At 39.5% G+C, this 23,056-nt stretch overlaps 1 protein-coding gene across 6 annotated transcripts in view; it reads left to right on the top strand.

Moving 5' to 3' along the window:
• The window catches only part of trim2 (tripartite motif containing 2), an 87,953-nt gene extending 66,703 nt beyond the window's left edge, over window positions 1-21,250 (top strand). For all 6 annotated transcript variants that reach the window (XM_008111962.3, XM_008111963.3, XM_008111960.3 and 3 more), the window contains exons 10-12: window positions 9,162-9,232; window positions 15,293-15,433; window positions 16,915-21,250. In XM_008111962.3, the coding sequence (XP_008110169.1) occupies window positions 9,162-9,232; window positions 15,293-15,433; window positions 16,915-17,067 (365 nt within the window). In that variant the 3' untranslated portion in view covers window positions 17,068-21,250. The remainder of the gene's footprint in view (window positions 1-9,161; window positions 9,233-15,292; window positions 15,434-16,914) is intronic.
• The last annotated feature ends 1,806 nt before the right edge of the window (window positions 21,251-23,056 follow it).

Below are 23,056 nucleotides of genomic sequence, written 5' to 3' on the forward strand. Positions count from 1 at the left end.
CCAAGGGACAGCCAGGTTTCAGTTAGGGGACAGGCAGATTTAGGCCTCACTTAGGCTTCTTCCACAGATTATCTAATTTGCACTGGATTATATGGCAGTATAGACTCAAGGCCCTTCCGCACAGCTATATAACCCATTTATAATCTTATATTATCTGCTTTGCACTGGGTTATCTTGACTCCACACTGCCATATAATCCACTTCAGTGTGCATTTTATACAGCTGTGAAGAAGGAGCCTCATATAATCCAGTTCTGAGCAGATAATATAAGATTAGAAATATACAGTAGTCTCACTTATCCAACGTAAACAGGCTGGCAGGATAAGTGAATATGTTGGATAATAAGAAGGGATTCAGGAAAAGCCAAGTAAACATCAAATTAGGTAATCGTTATACAAATTAAGCACCAAAACATATTATACAACAAATTTGACAGAAAAAGTAGTTCCATGCGCAGTAATGCTATGTAGTATTTACAGTAGAGTCTCACTTATCCAACACTCGCTTATCCAACGTTCTGGATTATCCAACGCATTTTTGTAGTCAATGCTTTCAATATATCGTGATATTTTGGTGCTAAATTCATAAATACAGTAATTACTATATAGCATTACTGTGTACTGAACTACTTTTTCTGACAAATTTGTTGTCTAACATGATGTTTTGGTGCTTCATTTGTAAAATCATAACTTACTTTGATGTTTAATAGGGTTATCCTTAATCCCTCCTTATTATCCAACATATTCGCTTATCCAACGTTCTGCCGGCCCGTTTATGTTGGATAAGTGAGACTCTACTGTACTGTATTTACAAATTTACCACTAAAATATCACAATGAATTTAAAACACTGACTACAAAAACATTGATTATGAAAAGGCAGACTGCGTTGGATAATCCAGAACATTGTATAAGCGAATGTTGGATAAGTGAGATTCTTCTTTAATATGAAATAATTACTGGGATAGAATAATGCAGAACAATATAATCTCTAAAACCAGGACAGTAAATAAACAGGGGAATTCCACACAGGAAACAATCAGGGCCAGCTAACACCTCCCAACAAAGTATTCCCATCATCAAAGTCTGGCAAATCCTGTTTTCTCAGGGCCACAGACAGTAGAAGCACATAAAATATCACAAACAACACCACTCTGAAAACAAGGGAATTCCAAACAGGAAAGAATCAGGGCCAGCTAACACCTCCCAACAAAGTATTCCCATCATCAAAGTCTGGAAAATCCTCTGTTTCCTCAGGGCCACAGACAGCAGAAGCACATAAAATATCGCAAACAACACCACTCTGAAAACAAGGGAATTCCAGACAGGAAACAATCAGGGCCAGCTAACACCTCCCAACAAAAAATTCACTCAGGGAGGAAACAGATAGACTTTAAAGCTGCAAGGCCATTACATCCTAATCATTTTTCCTAATTGCAGCATTCATACTTGCCTCCAACAAACAAACAAAACCAATCAGAAATATTGTATATTCACAACCTTTAGGAAATAATATCCCCTGATGGCGCAGCGTGTTAAAGCGCTGAGCTGCTGAACTTCTGGACCGAAAGGCCACAGGTTTGAATTGGGGGAGCGGAGAGAGCCCCCACTGTTAGCCCCAGCTTCTGCCAACCCAGAAGTTCGAAAACATGCAAATGTGAGTGCAGGGCCGGTCGAACAATGGAGGCCGTTTAAGCGGCCGCTTCGGGCGCACGTCAAGGGGGGCGCTGTTGAGGCTCCCTCTCGCACTCCTCGGCCCACTCGCGCATCTCTCGCACTCGTCCCACTTGCGGCCCTCTCGCACTCTGCTCAATCGCGCCCCTCTCACACTCGGCCCACTCACGCATCTCTCTCACTCGGCCCACTCGCGCCCCTCTCGCACTCGGCCCACTCACGCATCTCTCTCACTTGGCCCACTCACGCCCCTCTCGCACTTGGCCCACTCACGCCTCTCTCGCACTCGGCCCACTTGCACCTCTCTCTCACTCAGCCCACTCGCGCTTCTCTCTCACTCGGCCCACTCACACCCCTCTTGCACTCGGCCCACTCACGCCTCTCTCTCACTCGTCCCACTCATGCCCCTCTCGCACTCGGCCCACTCACGCCTCTCTCGCACTCGGCCCACTCGCGCCTCTCTCTCACTCGGCCCACTCACTCCCCTCTCGCACTCGGCCCACTCACGCATCTCTCTCACTCGGCCCACTCATGCCCCTCTCGCACTCGGCCCACTCACGCCTCTCTCGCACTCGGCCCACTCACGCCCCTCTCGCACTCGGCCCACTCACGCATCTCTCTCACTCGGCCCACTCACGCCCCTCTCGCACTCGGCCCACTCGCGCCTCTCTCTCACTCGGCCCACTCGCGCCTCTCTCTCACTCGGCCCACTTACGCCCCTCTCGCACTCGGCCCACTCACGCCTCTCTCGCACTCGGCCCACTCGCACCTCTCTCTCACTCGGCCCACTCGCGCCTCTCTCTTACTCGGCCCACTCACGCCTCTCTCTCACTCGTCCCACTCATGCCCCTCTCTCACTCGGCCCACTCACGCCCCTCTCGCACTCGGCCCACTCACGCATCTCTCTCACTCTGCCCACTCACGCCCCTCTCGCACTCGGCCCACTCACGCCTCTCTCGCACTCGGCCCACTCACGCCCCTCTCGCACTCGGCCCACTCACGCCTCTCTCGCACTCGGCCCTCTCGCCCTTGCAGCCCTCTTGCCCCTGAACAAGACCTGAGGCCAGGCCTCTGGGCCTGCTGCTCCACCTGCACCCTTCCTGGATTCCTCCCGCAACGCCCGGCAGCCCTCCGTGGCTGGAAGGAGCTCTGGCAGGTCGAGCAGGCCTGTGCCCCTGGCCATGCACCTCCTTGGGGACCCTCTCAGCCATGAAGACGGGGCAGGTAGGAACCCGTCCCTGTTCCCAGCATTTCGCCAGGCATGTCTCCAGGGCAGGCCTGGGCCAACTTGGCAACTGAGGGGGGAAATGGAGGGGCCTGAGGCTGGGTTGCTGCAGGTTTTTCAGCTGCCTGGCCATGTTCCAGAAGCTGGAACATGTGGGCCTACTCCTAGGATTTATAGTTTCCTAAGGCCCCTTCTTCACAGCCATAGAAGACAGATTATCAAGGCAGATAATCCACATTTTCTGCTTTGAACCAGATTATATGCATCCACACAGCCATATAATCCAGTTCAGAGCAGATAGTCTGGATTTTATATGGCAGGATATGGGTTCTTCTACATAACCATATAATTGAGATTATGAAGGCAGATAATCCAGGTCATATGCACTGAACCGGATTACATGCATCCATACAGCCATATAATCCAGTTCAGAGCAGATAGTCTGGATTTTATATGGCAGGGTATGGGTTCTTCTACATAACCATATAATTGAGATTATGAAGGCAGATAATCCAGGTCATATGTACTGAACCGGATTATATGCATCTACACAGCCATATAATCCAGTTCAGAGCAGATAGTCTGGATCTTATATGGCAGGGTATGGGTTCTTCTACATAACCATATAATTCAGATTATCAACGCAGATAATCCACATTATCTGCCTTGAACTGGGTTATCTGAGTCTACACTCCCATATAATCCAGTTCAAAGCAGATAACCTGCATTTTATATGGCAATACAGAAAGGGCCTAAGGGTATATTGTAGTGTATATTGTAGTGGTGTACTTCAGAGGGATGCATATATCTCACCAAAGGGCAGCTGCACTTTGGAATTAATGCAGTTTGACTCCAATTTCATTGCCATGGCTCAATGCTATGAAACCCTGGGAATTGTAGTTTTATAAGGTCTTTAAACCTTCTCTGCCAAATAGTTTAGATGCCTCACCGAACTATAACTCCCAGGATTCCATAGCATTGAGCCGTGGCAGTGAAAGTGGAGTCAAACTATGTTAATTCCACGGTGCCTCACTTCTTCCAATGGAGAAATAAAGATACAAGTGCCAGTTAAGTCCAGTGGATTTCTTTATTCATACCAGGGGTCCCCAAACTTTTTAAACAGGGGGCCAGTTCACGATCCTTCGGACCGTTGGAGGGCCAGACTATAGTTGGCCACCGAGCAATAATAAATAAATATCTAAATAAATAAATAATAACAATAACAATAAAAAAGAGGGTTGGAAGACACCCTTTGGGCCATTGAGTCCAATCCCCTTCTGCTTTGTGCATCGAAAGCACAAACAAAGCACCCCTGACAGATGACCACCCAGCGTCAATGTGAAGAAGAAGAAGAAGAAGAAGAAAGAGGTTTGGAAGAGACCCCTTGGGCCATTTAGTCCAACCCCCTTCTGCCTGTGTGCACCAAAAGCACAAGCAAAGCATCCCTGATAGATGGCCACCCAGCCTTAATAATAATAATAATAATAATAATAATAATAATAATAATAATAGGATTGGAAGAGACCCCTTGGGCCATTTAGTTCAACCCCCTTCTGCCTGTGTGCACCAAAAGCACAAGCAAAGCATCCCTGATAGATGGCCACCCAGCCTTAATAATAATAATAATAATAATAATAATAATAATAATAATAATAATAATAGGATTGGAAGAGACCCCTTGGGCCATTTAGTCCAACTACCTTCTGTCTCTGTGCACCAAAAGCACAAGCAAAGCATCCCTGATAGATGGCCACCCAGCCTCAATATTAATAATAATAATAATAATAATAATAATAATAATAATAATAATAATAATAATGGTTGTAAGAGAAGAAGAGACCCCTTGGGTTACTTAGCCCAACCCCCTTCTGCCCTTGTGCCGTGGGGCTGGATAAATGGCTTCGATGGGCCGCATCCGGCCCCCGGGCCTTAGTTTGGGGACCCCTGATTCATACCATATGGAGAGGGGCAGATTTCTCGCCCTTTTCATGATATTGTTTAAACTTCCACTCTATGTCTAATTTTTGTTTTGTGTAAGGTAAAGGTAAAGGTTTCCCCTGACGTTAAGTCCAGTCATGTCTGACTCTGGGGGTTGGTGCTCATCTCCATTTCTAAGCCAAAGAGCCAGTGTTGTCCGTAGACACCTCCAAGGTCATGTGGCCAGCATGACTGCATGGAGCACCGTTACCTTCCCGCCGGAAGTGGTACCTATTGATCTACTCACATTGGCATTTTTTCGAACTACTAGGTTGGCAAAAGCTGGAGCTAACAGCGGGCGCTCATTTCGCTCCCGGGATTTGAACCTGGGACCTTTCGGTCTGCAAGTTCAGCAGCTCAGTGCTTTAACACACTTCGCTACCGGGGCTCCTTTTTATTTTGTGTATTTTATGGAAATATGTTTCCATATGTATATTTTACGGAGTGTTTTTAAATTATTATGTGTTCTAGCAATGTTGTCAACCGTCTTGAGCGGGTAAGAAATAAAATTATCATTATCATTATTGAGTTGCTGTGCATTTTCTGGGCTGTCTGGCCATGCTCCAGAAGCATTCTCTCCTGACATTTCACCCACATCTATGGCAGGCATCCTCAGAGGTTGTGAGGTTGAGGCAAGTGTGAATGTTGCAGTTGGCCACCTTGATTAGCATTGAATGTCCCTCACATATTCATAGCTGGCTGCTTCCTGCCTGAGGGAATCTTTGTTGGGTGGTGTTAGCTGGCCCTGATTGTTTCATGTCTGGAATTCCCCTGTTTTTGAGTGTTCTTTTTTTACTGTCCTGGTTTTATTTATTTATTTATTTATTTATTTATTTCCCATACTTGTGTCCCGCCCTTCTCACCCTGAAGAGGACTCAGGGTAGCCTCACAACTGCCAACAATTCGATATCCGATTGTTTTGGGGGGGCGCCAAAATTCTGTTCGCTTACACTTGAAAATTACCTTGGGCCGGCCCTGTGTGAGTGCATCAATAGTTACTGTTCCGGCGAGAAGGTAACGCCACTCCATGTAGTCATCCCACATGACCTTGGAGGAGTCTACGGACAACGCCGGCTCTTCGGCTTAGAAATGGAGATGAGCACCAACCTCCAGAGTAAGACACGACTGGACTTAATCTCTGGGGAAAACCTTTACCCTTGACCTTAACTACCACCAATTCCTCAATACTTTATTTCCCATACCACCAGACTTCTCCACAGCAACGCGTGGCCGGGCACAGCTAGTGGTATATAGAAAATGAGACTTTGTTGCGGAGTACCTTCTAATTGAAAGGTTTCACCCCTGAACTCAGGACAGGCACTGACATCATCTATGTTTTCTTTCCTCTTGAAAATGAATTTATAGAATTTATAGAAGCAGCTCTTTGCAGATATCTAATTATAATAGTTGATATTTAATTTTCCATAGATCATGGTTGCATTTTCTTTTCATTTTAAGCCCTTTCTTTCAGTTTTACATATTTTAGGCAGTTACGTGTCTTTGTTGTATACCATTTTGAGATGTTTTAGTGGGAGGAGAGCTTAGCAAAAATTTTAAAAAATATTAAAACAAAATGTAAGGAACTGCAAAAAGAGATCCTGGGCTAAAATCAACCAGAATCCAGTGATGGAAGGACATACCTACAGGGAACCTACTACACCCCTGCTGAAACAGCTCCACTGGTTTCCAACAAGTTTCCGGGCTCAATTCAAGGTGCAGGTTATTACCTATAAAGCCCTATATGCTTTGAGTCCAGCCTATCTTCATGACTGCATCTCTTTCTATGAACTAGTCCAGGCACTGAGATCGACAGGGGAGGCCCTTCTCTTGGTCCCACCACCATCTCAAGTGCGGTTGGTGGGGATGAGAGAGGGGGCCTTCTCTGTGGTGGCCCCTTGACTCTAGAATACCCCCCTAAAAGAGATTAGATTAGCCCTCACCCTTCCATCCTTCTGTTCCAACCTGAAAACATGAACGTTCAAACAGGCCTTGAGTAGACTGAATGGGCCCATATGAAGCTGACACTTGGCACTTTATGAACTGATGGCAGTTAGTTTAATCTACCATTTTAAAATTGTATTATTTTTATGCTATGCTATATGTATTGACAGGGGCTGTTATAATTTTATGTGACTTGTTTTATACTTTTGTACAGTTTTTACCTGTTGTATATGTGTACCCTGCAGTGCCTTGTAAGCCGCCCTGAGTCCCTTCGGGGAAATGATGGCGGGATATAAATAAAGTGTGTTATTATTTATTATTATAGAACTGCATAATACAGTACATGCCCTTTGAGCCTCAGATTGCAGTTCACTGTGTGCAAATATTTGGGTTTTGTACTTCATTGTAGTTTCGGGTGATTTTTGTGACAGTTGTTTCTTTTACTGGGATGGGGTCATTTTCCCTATGGCACCCATATTGTTTGTGTTGGGAGGCAGGATTGAGGCTTGGAAAGAAAAGGAAAGAGCAAGAAAGTTGGTGTCAGGTTTCAGTTGCCAGCCACTCTTTGAGGGTGCTGATTTTTCAATCACATGGCTTGTATATTGTCTTTGAGGTGAACCTCTACATTCTCTATTATAGATGATAGTGCAGGATCATAGCTCGAATCCTGTTTGTTTTAGAAACACATTCCTTCCCAATTACCAAGTTGCTGATGGCTCATTCCAATTCACAATTCATTTAAAAAAAAAAAGACTACTTATAATAAAATTTGTAAATAAATGCCACATTTCCCAAAATTCCCACAAAATAATGTGATAGAAAGGTCAAATGGTCTCAGCTGAATAATGCTGCCTTTAAATTGGTACAGAGTTGAGGGGAACACAGATCTAATTAAGAAAACTCTATGTAATGTATGGCATAATTCAACAGGTGACTTGAAGGCACGTACACATAGTTTGAATCCATAGTATTTACAAGTCTATAGTACCCTATGTCTTCATTTACAGATTTGATTTCTGTTATTCATTGTTGTTTTTCATACTTTGATGTGGCACATGGATATCTGTCTATAAACATATATGAAGATCTAAAATGTTTTCATAGAGAAGTTGTGAATTATGGGGCAGTTGGCTAAATTTATTTGTATTAAGACATTGAAACATCGTGAATTATATTACCGGTTTTGATCAGAACTCTGATAAAAATTTAAAAAATAAGTAGCTAATCTTCCTGCTTTCAGTAACTCATATACTGTATATACTCGAGTATAAGCCAAGTTTTTCAGCCCTTTTTAAGGGCTGACCCTCCCCCCCCCATCTTATACTTGACTGAGGGTCCTGGCTGGTTTATATTTGGTTTGGCTTATACTCAAGTATATAGGTAATCAGAGTTGGACAGTCTTATTTTAAATTACAGTTTTATGTAAATATTCAAAAACATTTAACCTACTGATGCATTAATTAATGTAATTTTATTGGTATCTGTTTTTATTTTTGAAATTTACCAGTAGCTGCTGCATTTCCCATCCTTATACTCAAATCAATAAGTTTTTCCAGTTTTTTGTGGTAAAATTAGGTGCCTTGGCTTATATTCGGGTTGGCTTATACTCAAGTATATGCATTATATATGATTTTTTTTGTATCCTTGTCATTTAAACAAAAACCCCTGTGGCAAATTATAGTTTATATTTTTGTAAACTTCTCTTTGTTTCAGAAATGGTTGCCCATGCACTTGTGGGGCTCCTAGAAAAGAAGTTTGATTCCAGAAATTCTAAAAATTCATTTCTTTGGATCAAGGGCTTTATCTTGTAATAAAATACCATAGTAAGCATATGAAAAAAATAGATAACTCTCCCTCTCAATCAAATTAAGTGATATATGGCAAAAACCAAATACTTAATTTCATTGAATAAAAATAAATTCTTACTTTATATAAGATTTTTTTGGCCCTGTTCCATTATCCAGGCAGAGGCCACTAGGGGGTGTTAGAGAGAGAAGGAAAGTCCATTATACGGGGGTGGAGGGTGGGTTGAAGGAGAAAAACCATTTTCCCCTGTATTCCTGTTGTTCCCCCCACCTGAGTCTCCATCATGGAAACAACCCTTGTTTATGAAATGGGAAGTGGGGAGGTGGAATAACCAGCAAAAACAGGGAAAATGGTTTTCCTCCTTCAACTATCCTTCTCTCTCTAGTGCCCCCTAGTGGCCCCCACCCAGATAATGGAATAGTACCTTTTTTCTGAAGTAACTGTTATCAAACATTCATGTTAAATGTGAACAAATGTAATAATGTAACTATTTTTTCTCCTTTGAACTGTCCTTTATGTATTTTTTCCTATTTGTTACAGGTCCCCATTTTGCAGCTGTCAACCACAATAATGAAATTATTATTACTGATTTCCACAATCATTCTGTCAAGGTACGGTACTGTTTTTCAAGGAACATAAAATCCTGCCAATGCACAGAAAGCTTCACAGTGTTTAAGAAAATTTACCGGTTCCATTAAGAGAATGGGCTAACTGACCTCGTTGCCTTGGCCAACAAGAGATGATTGTTTAATTATAAAGGGGGAGGAATTATATTGAATACTTTTTCTTTGCCTGTTTAAATAAAGTTGTACATTGTCTTTTAGCTGCTCCAAGCCCAACGTTGTTCTCTATAAAACATTCCTTGGGGTTATTGCAACCCTGGCTGGTAAAGCCAGAGATCAAACTTGTGGCCTGCAAATCATGTATTCAACCAGTAATTCATGAAAATATTTTCATGTGCAATGTTCAAGTATCATATACAGGAACTCTGTGACTTGTTGAGTGGTACTGGTTGACAAGTGTTTGCTATCACCAGGCAATGCCTTAAATTACATTATTGCCTGAGTAGTTCATTTTATAATAGGTTTTCTTTGTTCTTATGTTCTTCTTTGCGAAGGTAGGCTGGAGAATTACTACAATATCAGTAGTATTTCTAAGTGGTTCTTTCACAAAATAAAATATGTAATAAATTGATTTGATTTTTAACTTCCACTCCAGTAGTTAAGAGGCCAGTAACAAAACATCAGCAACCTTAAAGAAATCTGACAAGTAGATTCAAGTATATATCTATAACCTATGGTCAGATGCCTTTTATCTCCAATGAAATGCCTTTCTTTAATTTGGATTTATATATATAATGTGTGATTCTCTAAGCCTTAAACAAAGATTTTATTCTATAATGTCCTTGTAGACAATGTGTCAAACGTTGTTAATCCAGTGAATCCACTACTGTAGTGATCAAGTTTTATTCCAGGCTTTAAGGGTTCTATTCAGAGTGCTTGACTACACTCCCCAAATAGACCAAGCACCTTGGATAGCTCCTTTAAATCTTGGATTAAAACATAGTGTGGATTCATTATCCCATTGACATGATAGCTGTAAACTGTTACTGGGTTAATCCACTGAACAAATATATCTGTTTTGCCAAGTAGGTTTTAAACAAAGGGTTTTACATTAAATACATCAGATGTAGCTCTAATTACTCAAAAGAGTAGATTCCCCAAACTGGATCAGGAGTAGGAGATGCTGTGTGATGAAATTGAATACTTTCCTCTTCACCTCTACCACCAAAGTGCTCCCTTGTATGTTATCTAAAGTTTTTTAATTGACTTGTTGGTGCCAATGGGAGAGGCTTAATTATTGTTAACTATGAGGCTGATATGTCAGAGGAGATGTTGTATCAGGAGGGAAAAGTACTGAGGGTTTTTTTTTGTCCCACTAATTGTACTCCTGTTGCAGTTAAAGGATTGCACACTTGCTTGTGATCAAAAGAAAGAACCCAAACTATATGCTAGTGATTTCATGTGTCAAATTTACCAGTTACCAGTTGGGCTCACTTACAGTAAATAGTGATAATGAAATATAAATGCTTCCCATCTTCTTTAAATGCCAAACCATCACTATAGGAAATAAATGTCCTTATCTCTTTACCATGTTCACAAATGTGGAAATCGAAAACATTGTAACCATAGCAAACAGAATTAACATGCTTGGTGTGCTAGTGCAGGGCTGCTTAAACTTTTCCACTCGGGATCCCTTTAGGCCCGATAAATTTTTACGCGACCCCAGGTATATAGGTATATTAAATAGGTATAAACATCAAACATTTACTGATGACATATCATCATTTTCAAGGCTTCCTAAACAGGCTGATTTTCCTTCTTATGAAGTATAGCTGAAGCATATGAAGGTACTTAAGATCTCGTCAGGGGGTGCTGTAGTTTTATATGCTTTTGTAGTTTTAACTTGAATTGTTTTTAATATTAGTGATATTTAAAATTGTTTTAATATTTGTATATTTGTATATTTTAAGTTGTATTGTCATGCTTTTACAGTAGAGTCTCACTTATCCAACATAAACGGGCCGGCAGAACGTTGGATAAGTGAATATGTTGGATAATAAGGAGGGATTAAGGAAAAGCCTATTAAACATCAAATTAGGTAATGATTTCACAAATTAAGCACCAAAACATCATGTTATACAACACATTTGACAGAAAAAGTAGTTCAATACGGAGTAATGCTATGTAGTAATTACTGTATTTACGAATTTAGCACCAAAATATCATGATGTATTGAAAACATTGACTACAAAAATGCGTTGGATAATCCAGAACATTGGATAAGAGAATGTTGGATAAGTGAGACTCTACTGTAGTTGGTTTGAGTCTGTATGGAGAGAAAAAGCGGAATATAAACATAATATTAAATAATAATAATAATAATAATAAAGCAGGATATTATATAGACATAATAATAATAATAATAATAATAATAATAATAATAATAATAATAATAATAATAATCCCAGATGACAGCAGAATTGAAGACAAGCAACTGGAAAAAGCTGACACAATATGAGGATCTAAAGATCGAATTGCAAAGACTCTGGCACAAGCCAGTGAAGATGGTCCCAGAGGTGATTGGCACACTAGGTGCAGTGCCTAAAGACCTTGGCCTGCACTTAAACACAATTGGCATTGACAAAATTACCATCTGTTAACTGCAAAAGGCCACCCTACTCGGATTTGCACACATTATTCGCTGATACATCACACAGTCCTAGACAATTGGGAAGTGTTTGACATGCGATCCAATACAACAGCCAGCATAGTGATGTTGTTTGCTGTGTACTAAACTTGTTGTGTATCAAATCTTCTTCTTCTTCTTCTTCTTCTTCTTCTTCTTCTTCCTCTTCCTCTTCCTCTTCCTCTTCTTCCTCTTCTTCAAAATCCACTCCAAACACTGCACCACAGATTCATGTAAATGTCTAAAACATCCACTAGGTTATGTTCAGAAAACTTTTTGTGAACCCGATCACTGAATTATGGGGATCCCATTTGAGGTTGGGACTCACATTTTAAGCAGTGTGCTAGTAGATGTGTGAGTAAGATGAGTTGGATATTTACTTGTGTATATATAAGTGTGACTCCATTCAATGCCAAGTATGCATCTGGAGATCCTACCAGATAAGCAGGACTTCACTACACAAGCCAAACGGAAGGCTTTTCAGGTGGTGCCCAACATGGCATCCAGAGTTGAGCATCAGGCAAAGGCAATCCCACATGATCTTCATGCCACCATAAAGCTACATTGCAATTGAGTGGTGTAACTCTCAAACTCTCAAATACCATAGACAGGAAATGATTGCTTCTGTGGTTTGATGTGCAATGAAAAAGCAAGACCACTGGAGAGTCCATAAAACAGATTGTTGGCATAGTTTATCAGCAGGGGGCTGCTGTTTTGATCAGTGTAACAATTGTACAGCAATGCAGGATTTCCTAATAATGACATCAATTGCTAGGGCTATGGCCGAGCTCCAACAAACAAGAAATAAAGATGTTCAGAACCTGATTAAACATTTGAAAAGAATGCACTGCCATTTTTGCTTTGACATGGATTGTGAGCCCCGCCAATTCAAAACAGTAACTTTTCCAGGCTGCAGTTGTGAATATTGTCCTTTCGTCCCTCTTTCCTCTCCAGAATTAGAACAAAAGAGGGCAACTAAACATTAATCTTCCTTGTTATGTTTATGGCATACATTTTCTTCTGTGACATCAGTGACCCAGACTTATTAGATCAAGGGAATATTTTCTGCATTGACTCGTGGTATAAATTAAAATAGCCTTAAGCATGAACTAAAGCTGACAAATATGTCAGCACATTTCACTAACAGAAGACACGTCTGCTATATATCATATCCAGTACATTGGATAGTAGAGGCATGCATTAAATAAAACACCCCACTACATTTCAATTATAATTTTAATGAAAAGCATAAATTATAAAGTTGTCATGAAGCCAAACTTAAATGTTTGAAGAAACCAATTTAATTTAAGATTTTCTAGGGCAATTCCCTTGCCTCCCAATCAGAGCTGCTTATAGTAACGGAGCAAGACGCTCCCATGTGGGAAGATGTACCAATGAACTGGGCTGAGGGCCTTACCCAGTGGCTATATATTAAATGAATGTTTTAAGTTTATTTTTAATCTAAAAACTTATATTTAACAATAGTCCCCTAACATTCTTGGAGCAGCTTGCAAGAATAAAAGTTATAAATAAAACTAATCAAAAACGAGCATACCAAAACCCTGATTAAAGCCACACATGGACTGCATATTTACACAGAAATAATACCAACTGAGTTGAGTAATAGTATCAGAAATAAAAGCAGTTGAATAATAATAATAATCATCATCTTTATTTATATCCCACCTCATCTCCTTGGAAGGACTCAGGGCAGCTTATAACATACATAAATACAATGAATAGGTAAAGGTTTTCCCCTGACATTAAGTCTAGTCGTGTCTGACTCTGGGGGTGGTGCTCATCTCCATTTCTAAGCTGAAGAGCTGGCATTGTTCGTAGACACTTCCAAGGTTATGTGACTGGCATGACTGCATGGAGCGCCGTTACCTTCTCACTGGAGCGGTACCTATTGAGCTACTCACATTTGCATGTTTTCGAACTGCTAGGTTGGCAGAAGCTGGACCTTACAGCAGGAGCTCACTTTGCTGCCCGGATTTGAACTGCCAGCCTTTCGGTCAGCAAGTTCAGCAGTTCAGTAGTTTAATCTGCTGCGCCACTTGGGGCTCCAATGAATACTATGTGCAAAATAAATAAGGCAGATAATAACATGGCAAGTCAGTATAAAAAAGACAACAAATAAAGCAAAATAGATAAGTTAACAATAACCAATATGAAACATTAGTTAAAACACAATGGAGGAAAAAATAATAATTTTCAGCAGGATAAATGTGCAAGTAGAAAAGCCTGGGACAAGCATGATATCATGATTTGAAGGCTGGGATATGGTTTGAATCGCCATTCAGCGATGGAAATCCTCTGGGTGACCTTGGACATATCACACTCTCTTAACCTCAGAGGAAGCCAGTGGTGAATCCCTTCTTAATCTTAACAAGAAAACCCCATGATAGGTTCACCTAAGACAGTGGTTCTCAAGATGTTTTGGCCTTCAACTCCTAGAAATTCAAACAGCTGGTAAACTAGCTGGGAGTTGTCAGCCAAAAACATCTGGGTACCCCAGGTTGAGAACCACTGGCCTAAGGGTTGCCATAAGTCAGAAATGACTAGAAGGCACATAACAACAGAAAAGCCCATTTCCCCATTGCCCATCTCCCAATTAATGGGACGGTTTTGTCACAAGTAATGGGTCTGCTACTTTTCTAGGGCCCCTTCTACACTGCCATATAAAATCCAGATTATCTACTTTGAACTGGATTATATGGCAGTGTATAAGGGCCTAGGACTAATGTCATAGTTCCAGCTTCCACTACAAAACCTCAAAAATCTATATTTTAATTTTTGAGAATAATTTGAAGGTTAATTTGCCTTTCTGCTAAATTCTTGTTGCTGAGGAATTATTTGGGATAGAGAGATCTGAAAAAAAATGCCTAGAACTTGAGAGCCTTCCTGTTTTCCTGCTTGAACAGACAACACATCTAGCCACTTTTTGTGTTGTGCCATGCAAATGATATGATCTTGTCCATCAACACTGATCTCACTACAAAACAAAAAGAAACATGATAAGTTCCCATGGAAGCCCAGGATCTATAGTTTGAAACCCACTGGTAAAAGCACCAAACAGTTCAAACTGGAAAAATAGACATCTTTCTCGCCAAACATTGAAGGAGGGAATGTAAAAGTCTATAGTATGTGTGTGTTAGGAACTATGACACATGGCTATGATTTTTTATCATTTCTTTAAAAATATATTTTGCCAGTTTGTTCTTGTACAGTTTGTTATAATTTACATCCACAAACAGTTGAGCCTCACCTACATAGCCTCTTTTACTTTGAGAATACAAACATTTGTCTTTTCTCAATATTTGATTTATATGTCTGAGGATAATAATTGTCTTGTCTTTTGGCTCCCATCACTTGGTGTTATATAATTTACAGCATATATATTTTTGAAATATTTTGTGCAGGTGTTTAACCAGGAAGGTGAATTCATGTTGAAGTTTGGATCTAATGGAGAAGGAAATGGGCAGTTCAATGCTCCAACAGGAGTAGCTGTGGATTCTAATGGAAATATTATTGTAGCAGACTGGGGAAACAGCAGAATACAGGTAGGCAAAGCTTTCTTTTTCAGGTCAATGGCATAGGTATGCTGTTTAGATAGGGATTCCTCCTAGGGCTAATGAAGTACATTTTGTTACTTGAGACAGAACAAGAAAGCAACCCCTCATCCTCGAATTTGCAATTCTGGGTTACATATCCATAATTACAATATATGGTGCCAACCATTATTTTTAATAAATAATGGGTTGCTTTGTAGAGCCTTCCTAATTGCTTTTTATCATTCTGTACCCTTTTTGAACTGTCAACAATTACACAAAAACATTATTATATTTGTGAAACCATCACAACGGCAAATTAAGCAAAGCAAAACTTAAAATTGCATTGTTCATAGTTGTTCTCAATCCAGGTTGGGAAATGCTTAAAATATTAAGGGTAATGGAGAGGAAGAATTTGGCAAGAACAAAATATTCCAGGATCTTTGGGGAAGGAAAACTTCCAAGGCTCAAAATTCTTAGAAGAATTATAGTAAAATGTGCTGCACAATGTTCCGCAAAACCAAAGTTTTTGCAGTTCAATCAACTTTTCCCATGTTTTTATGATAGAACCAATTGGGAAATGGCAATTATAACACAGGAACAAAAATTGTGTTATATACTTTCATCTGTAATTGCTTTAATGTACATTGTTACTAAATGTATGTAACTCAAAACAAGGTGGAAGATGCCACTTCAGAACTGCCCATTGTGACTTCTAGCTCAATATTTTTAAAAAGATACATGCTTCTTAGCTCAACAATAAGAAACACAAAACATTTAGGAGCTAATCATTAAATCTTAAAAGATATATGGCCATGTTCCAGTAGCATTCTCTCCTAACATTTTGCCTGCATCTGTGGCTGGCATCTTCAGAGATTCAACTGAACCTCTGAAGATGCCAGCCACAGATGCAGGCAAAATGTTAGGAGAGAATGCTACTGGAACATAGCCGTGCAGCCTGAAAAACTCACAGAACCCAGTGATTTCAGCCGTGAAAACCTCAGACAATTTAACAGATGTTTCTAGTATACAGTTGTTAAAGTACAGAGGATTGCTTGAGATTTGGTTTGATGTAGCAGCATGGATTTTTTTTATGGTGCATTTCAATTCAGACAAGAATGTGCATATATTTTGGTGTTACTACACAGCCCAACCAAAAAAAAACTTGTTGTTTTGGGTTTTAGGCCTGTTTGGGGGGTTTATTTGGGGTGCTGATTCAGAGAATTGCATTGGATGGACCACATCATCCCTAGTTTCTTAAATATGGTTATCGTGGTCTTCTTTGCACAAGCAGATGGCGACTGGTATGTTGCATATGTTCTGTATCTCAAAATCTAGAGCAGGTAGGGGAAAACTAATGCCATTTTTGGAATCAGCATGTCAAATATACCCAGAAACAGTTCTAACATTTGAGGGACCAAAATGTGTGTTGGCCAGTGTTATAGTCTGCTTTCTTTAATTGATGAAAGTTTTCTTCACTCTTTTTTCCCCAGGTTTTTGATGGAAGTGGATCCTTTTTATCCTATATAAATACATCTGCTGATCCACTTTATGGTCCTCAAGGTTTGGCCTTGACATCAGATGGTCATGTGGTAGTTGCAGACTCCGGCAATCACTGCTTCAAAGTCTATCGATATTTACAGTAACAACTGGAACAGGATCTCACTCAAGATGTTTATAGCTTCAGAAATCCAAGATAGATCCCTTTGTGTCGGATGTCCTTAAATACTTCAATTTTAATGCTGAAGGAGGCTTCAAATGTTCCCCTAAACCTACATTGTTTACATAGGATTTGCACCTCATATGTTCTGCACTGAACGTGTCCTAGGGGATTAATACATAAGACCCTGTTTTTTCTCCCTCCCCTTCCCCAAATTCACAAAGACACTAGACATATGAACTGTGGCTTGTAGATCAGGCATTTCTAAAATTGACTAATTTTTGTGAAGGAGGGGAAGAACATAAAAAGTTACTTGTTATTAAAAGGTGTATACAATATGTGAATGGAAGTGCTGGTTTAAAGCATCCATGTTTGGAAGTCGCTCGTGTTAAGGACTATTTGCCCAGCAGGAAGTCTGGGAACCTTTTAGATCACATTGTTATAGCTAAGTATTACACTTGTAAGATTCTTCAGTCTTAGTTAATGTAATAAATAGTTTCTTTTAATAATAAGGAGATATGGTTAACTCTTCTTGTACTAGCTGTTAGATCTAACACAGCTCGATTTCGAACACTACAAGAATCAATGCAAACTCCCTGTCCTATGTGAGATTTGATGTACATGGTTATCAACCTCCCTGTTGCTCACATTGTGTTAGGATTTTCCAGAGCCCCAAACTTGTAAAAATATGGAAGTACACTCTCTATATAGATGGGTTACTGTTGATACCTTATAGAACCAAATCCCTATTGACATCACTGGTTAGAGAATTACGTGTCTTACATCAGCTTAGCAAACTTCACAGCTAACATTCATGCTTCACATCTGCTCTTGCTGTGATTCTGAAAACAACCCCCTTTACTTCAGTTATACATTTTCATACAATATGTAAGCCAGGTAGAGGATCTACTTTACATAACCAAAGGAAATTTCGCAGTTGACATATCTAATCTGGGATGGAAAATAGTAATCTGAGGGTTAGCAAAGCAGGTCTTTTAAAAAAATCTATTGAGCATAACAAAATTAATACATTGGAGAACAAGTCTTAAAAATCATCATTTGCAACAAAAAATTATAATTTGTCTTAACACATGTATGTGTTTGAGTACAATGAATAAGGAATGAAAATGTAGGTGATTGGAACAACCAAGAACATTCATAACCCATTTGTATTGAAGGGCATTTTGAAAAAGTATCTTTCCCCCACCACCTTCCCATATACAAGCCTTGTAAATTATTAGAGTCACATCTGTGCTCACCCAACATGTTTACTTTTTTGTTTTAACTTATTTGCAACATTTATCATATTTTTAAATTTCTTTTTAGATTAAGTGACTTCTGATAGCAAGCAGTTGGAGGCCACGTACTATTATCTCCAGCCTTATACAAGTTGTCAGTGAATAGTGTGGCTTCTGTATCCAAACTAATCTTTTTTTCTGACTGATATTTTAATAGCTGCCATCCTACACTTTTAGGGTTGGTAGAGACCATTATCTTGCTTAAAATGTTTCAGTAATGAGTCCGGTGAAAATATGTACAAAAACACATACATACCATTTACCTAGCTAGTCCTTAACAACACTAGCTAGAAAACTGGGATGTCACATTCAGCCGAGACATATAGATGATCAGTGTTTAAGGCTTTACTCCCTTCTCTTTAAGGATAATAGAATAATTCCACTTGTTGCTATAAAATAATCCTTTTACAATCGGTAATGCCAAGAATCAAGTTTTATGGTTCTTGGATAAACAAAGAAGTGTCTTTTGGCAAAAGATACCAGATACTATTAGTCTTGGGTACTGAGCCTTTTTGAAAGCTATTTAAATTATCTGGGAAAAGGGATATCCTATTTATGATTTAATGTGTATTTATTAACCATGTAAACAAAACAAAAACAAAAAAGAAACCTTAAGCTGTCTTGTCATTTTTATTGAGCTTCTACTGTAAAGGAACTCACAAACTTGTTAAGTGTGTTATTACGATAGACTTGATTCAAGGCTCACTGTCACACCAATTTGGCTTAAAGGTTTGACACTTTTGTAAAGAAGTTCTGGTAACAAAAAGAAATGTTAACTTGATTTAAAAGAGGGGCTGGGGATACTGAGCCAAATTATCTTAAACAGTGGCACTACAAACGTTTCTCACTTTTAGTGAAAAATGGTGCTCTGTTGTGCCCCTGCTCCTTTTAATGGATCTTTTGCAGAAGAAGGAATTATGGAATTTTATAAGGGTAGCACCAAAAGTTAAACGTGGAGATCATTTCATGCATGCAGACATGTCCATGCATTTCTTACAATGTAATCATTTCTTAATTCTTCTAGTAAATAATACCTAAGAATTGCTGTATGTAATGCTACCTTTCCCGAAGATTTGAATTTCTGCTTCTTTCCTTTCCAACAAAGCGAACACATATTAAGGGTGGCCTCTGTACCTTCTTAGATCCTGGTTCTCCCTTGATGAATTGTTAGGATTTTGTAGAATACATTGGCAATGCACACTATTATTCATCAGCTAGACACCGAGCAAAAATAGTTTGCTGCAGTAGTAATCATTTGAAAATCAGCTAGCAATAATTTTGCTTCCAGGTTTTCAGATCTTCTCTCCTAAAGACAGCTAGTTTTGCCGCACACGCAGTTAATGTTTGAAGCTCTCAGAAACAACCACAATTGCAGAAGTGTGATGTTCAAAAGAAAATATAATTTTTAAATCGGATAAATATTTACCAGAATTAATGTCTGAGGTAGGAATAAGCAAAGTATGAATCTTTAAATGTTGGGCTGTAGCTCTCATACATCATGATTGGTTATGCTGGCTAAAGCTGAGCCCAACGACAACTGGAAGTTGTAGTGCAGCAACATCTGGAAAGACATACTTTGCTCACCTCTGATCTAAAGGCATATGGAGGTTAGACCCCCAAGCTTGTTGTTGTACTAGCTCAACAATTGCAATTTGGGATTTATCTACACTGCAGTTATAAACTGGATCAAGACTCCTAGCTTGGCCCAAACTTCCTTGGCAATTCTGGTCTAGGGTTGTGGTATAGCTCTCCTTCGATGTCAAGTGGTGCTTAAATGAACAGTAATGAGCCGTAACATGTTCTGAGCAGTGCGAGTACACCTGTGTTTATTTGAAGGAAAGTAAAAAATACTGTCAATTCATTTTTGGATAAACTCAAACTGTATATTGAAAGGTTTTTTTAACTGTAAAAAAAGAAAAAAATGTTAAATACTAATGGAGTTTTTACACTAATTTAAAGTTTCAGCAATGTAATGAGAAAATATTGTCTATTGTTGTTGACCTTTGTAAACATTACAGGGCTTTCAACTTTACAGCTAGTTTTTCTTTGATGACTAAGGATCTAGTGTTGCCATAATGAAAAACAAGTGCCCATTAAGTTATGCTTGTTGTGTGAGGAAATAATTCTTTTTTAAAAATAATAATAATATGGCTGACAGCATGGAACAAAAGTGTTAATGTCTGCTGAAAACGGTGTTGATGATCAACTGTGAGCAGTGAATCTAAGGGTCTGTGTTTTGAAGAATGTATGGAAGATGTTTGTGGTGTAGTGTAGGATGATGCCAGAGTGGTGATAGTTTCTGATGAATGTACAACACTTTACATGGATGTCCGTGCGCAACACAGCCTTAACCCCAATGGTTTGCTTCCCCCCGGTCCCTGCTTTATGACATGAGAATGTTCCATAATGTGCATCGTGTATTGTAATATCTCTGTGCTAGAAACTGAATTGTTTCATATGTCGTACTCTTCCAGTCTTTGGATTTTGTTTTTGTTTTGTACATTCCAGCTTTATAAGTCAGTTTCATATGTTTTGTGTAAACAATGCTATAAAGTCTTGCACTCTCTAAAAATGATACCGACTTATCGTAGTCATTTTTTTCTTTCTTTCTTTCTCACCAACAGCTACATTCCCTTCTCTCTATTGAGAAGAAATTGAATTCTGTCTAGTTAAGGCTGAGGATGAAAGCTGTTCATTGAAGAGTGTTCGTGTGTAGGTTTAGCTACATGTGTGCCACGGTGTTCTTTACGCTTTGTCCTACAAAGAAAGCTTAAAAAAACCTTACCTTGTGTTGGAACAATAGGAAAGTCCAGACTCAAATATGTATCTTTTATCATTCACAACCCTGCAAAATAAAAATAAATGAATGAAGGTTGTTTCCTCTTGTTTTTTCCCTCAGAGTTAAAGACATCTGGTTTGGCATATTATCCTAATAAGCATGTATTTGTTACTTTCCTATTTTATTAATAGGGAAGGGGTATCAAGGATATCTATTGAAGAACAGTCATAAATTTGTAATATATACATAAAATAAAAAATGAGTTTCTGCTAAAAACAGGCCATATACCTTAGCTTCCGCTGGGCTCTTTCAGACAATGCAGATATTTTGGAAGGTAAATGGTTTTTATTGATCTTTCCCAATGCTTCTGAGTATTTGGTCCTACTGATTTTTAGACTTTAAGTCTGAGGAATTTCTACTAATATGGCCAACAATTAGGAATTCTTGGAATTGCAGTCCCAAACCTCTAGAACAACAAGCTGAGAACCATTGCTCAATTTTCCACTTTCTTTTAAAGATTCAAACAGTATTCTGAACTATTTTGATCTTAGACCAAAAGTTGAGACTATACACACACACACACACACTTTTACTTTTTTCAGATTTCCCCCCAGTTTCTATTCTCTCCACACCATAATTTTTCCCTTTTTAACTGCTCTTATTCCCCATTTAATCTCTCATTTTAAAGCCTTAGGAATAAGGCAGTAGGTTTGAAAAGAGAACATCGTATGCATGATTGGAAAATTTGGAAATGTGCTTTAGGACTTACTCACACGCAAGATCCCCGCCGCAGCCCCACACATTTCCACAGACTTCAAAACTGTTCATAGATGAAGCAACATGGATCCCATCATATTTCTGCCTCTCACCCATGCTGCTTCATTTGTGAACTGAAGTGTCAACGGGCAACTTGTAGCCAGTTGGAAATCGTCTTCTGAGCTCTGAATGCATGTGAAAATGGGGCAGAGTGGGGGGAAACACATGGGATGGGATCTGTCAAATTTGCCTGTGTTGATTCACTTCAGTGACGTGGAGTAATGGGCATTCCTATGGACAGTCTCCTGTCAAGCATTGAGGCTCAATTTTTCTCCCAAAATCCTGCTTCGTGAGCCTGGCATGGTATTTTTTTTAATTAATCTAATATTAGGAATACTGCAATTTCAAGATACCACTATTTTTTTTCCTGTCATTTCATCTTCATAGTCATCTTGTCATTCAAAATTGCTGTACTGCTAGCCTTTTAACTTTGTTTCCCCCTTTTTATTTTACCAGCAACAGTAAGTTCTAGTACCTAGTAGGTTTTGGACATCTGCAATTGAGAGTAAGAAGATTGGGGAGGGAAAGGAAAGGAGCCCATAGAAAGAAAAGATGTCCGTCATTAGAATGATGCCTTCTGTCTACTTGAGAGTAATAAGATTGGGAGACTGGGATGCCTTCTGTCTCTAAGTGAATGGTTGAGCTGGGAAGAGGCGATCCTGTGTGATATGGATAAGTAAATTCTCTTCTTCAAAGAGGAAGGTCACGCAGAGAAGACAATTTTCCCCGCTTTCCCCAACTCCATCCGATGAATTCCTAATACATTCTGCAGGTACAATTTTTCCATGGTCATATATGAGAGAAGATGTGCCTGGAAAACTCCTTTTCTTCTGTGAGGGCTGATGTAGAGGAGAGGCAATGACTCTCTAGCAATCTCATATGAAGGAGTGCCATTTTCCGCACAATGTGCCAGGAACATATGCCAATCGAGTACAATGAGGCCTTGCTTTTTTGGAAACTTGCCAGGGACTGACAGGTAATATATGGCACTGATCACTACTTTGAGGAGCACGGGAAGGACAGTGGCTCTTAAAGTGAGGAAGTAGTCTTGTTTGAACCTTGCTTCTATAATGATGAACTCA

This window comes from Anolis carolinensis, chromosome 5, assembly GCF_035594765.1.
Source record: "Anolis carolinensis isolate JA03-04 chromosome 5, rAnoCar3.1.pri, whole genome shotgun sequence".
Lineage (NCBI taxonomy): Eukaryota > Metazoa > Chordata > Lepidosauria > Squamata > Dactyloidae > Anolis > Anolis carolinensis.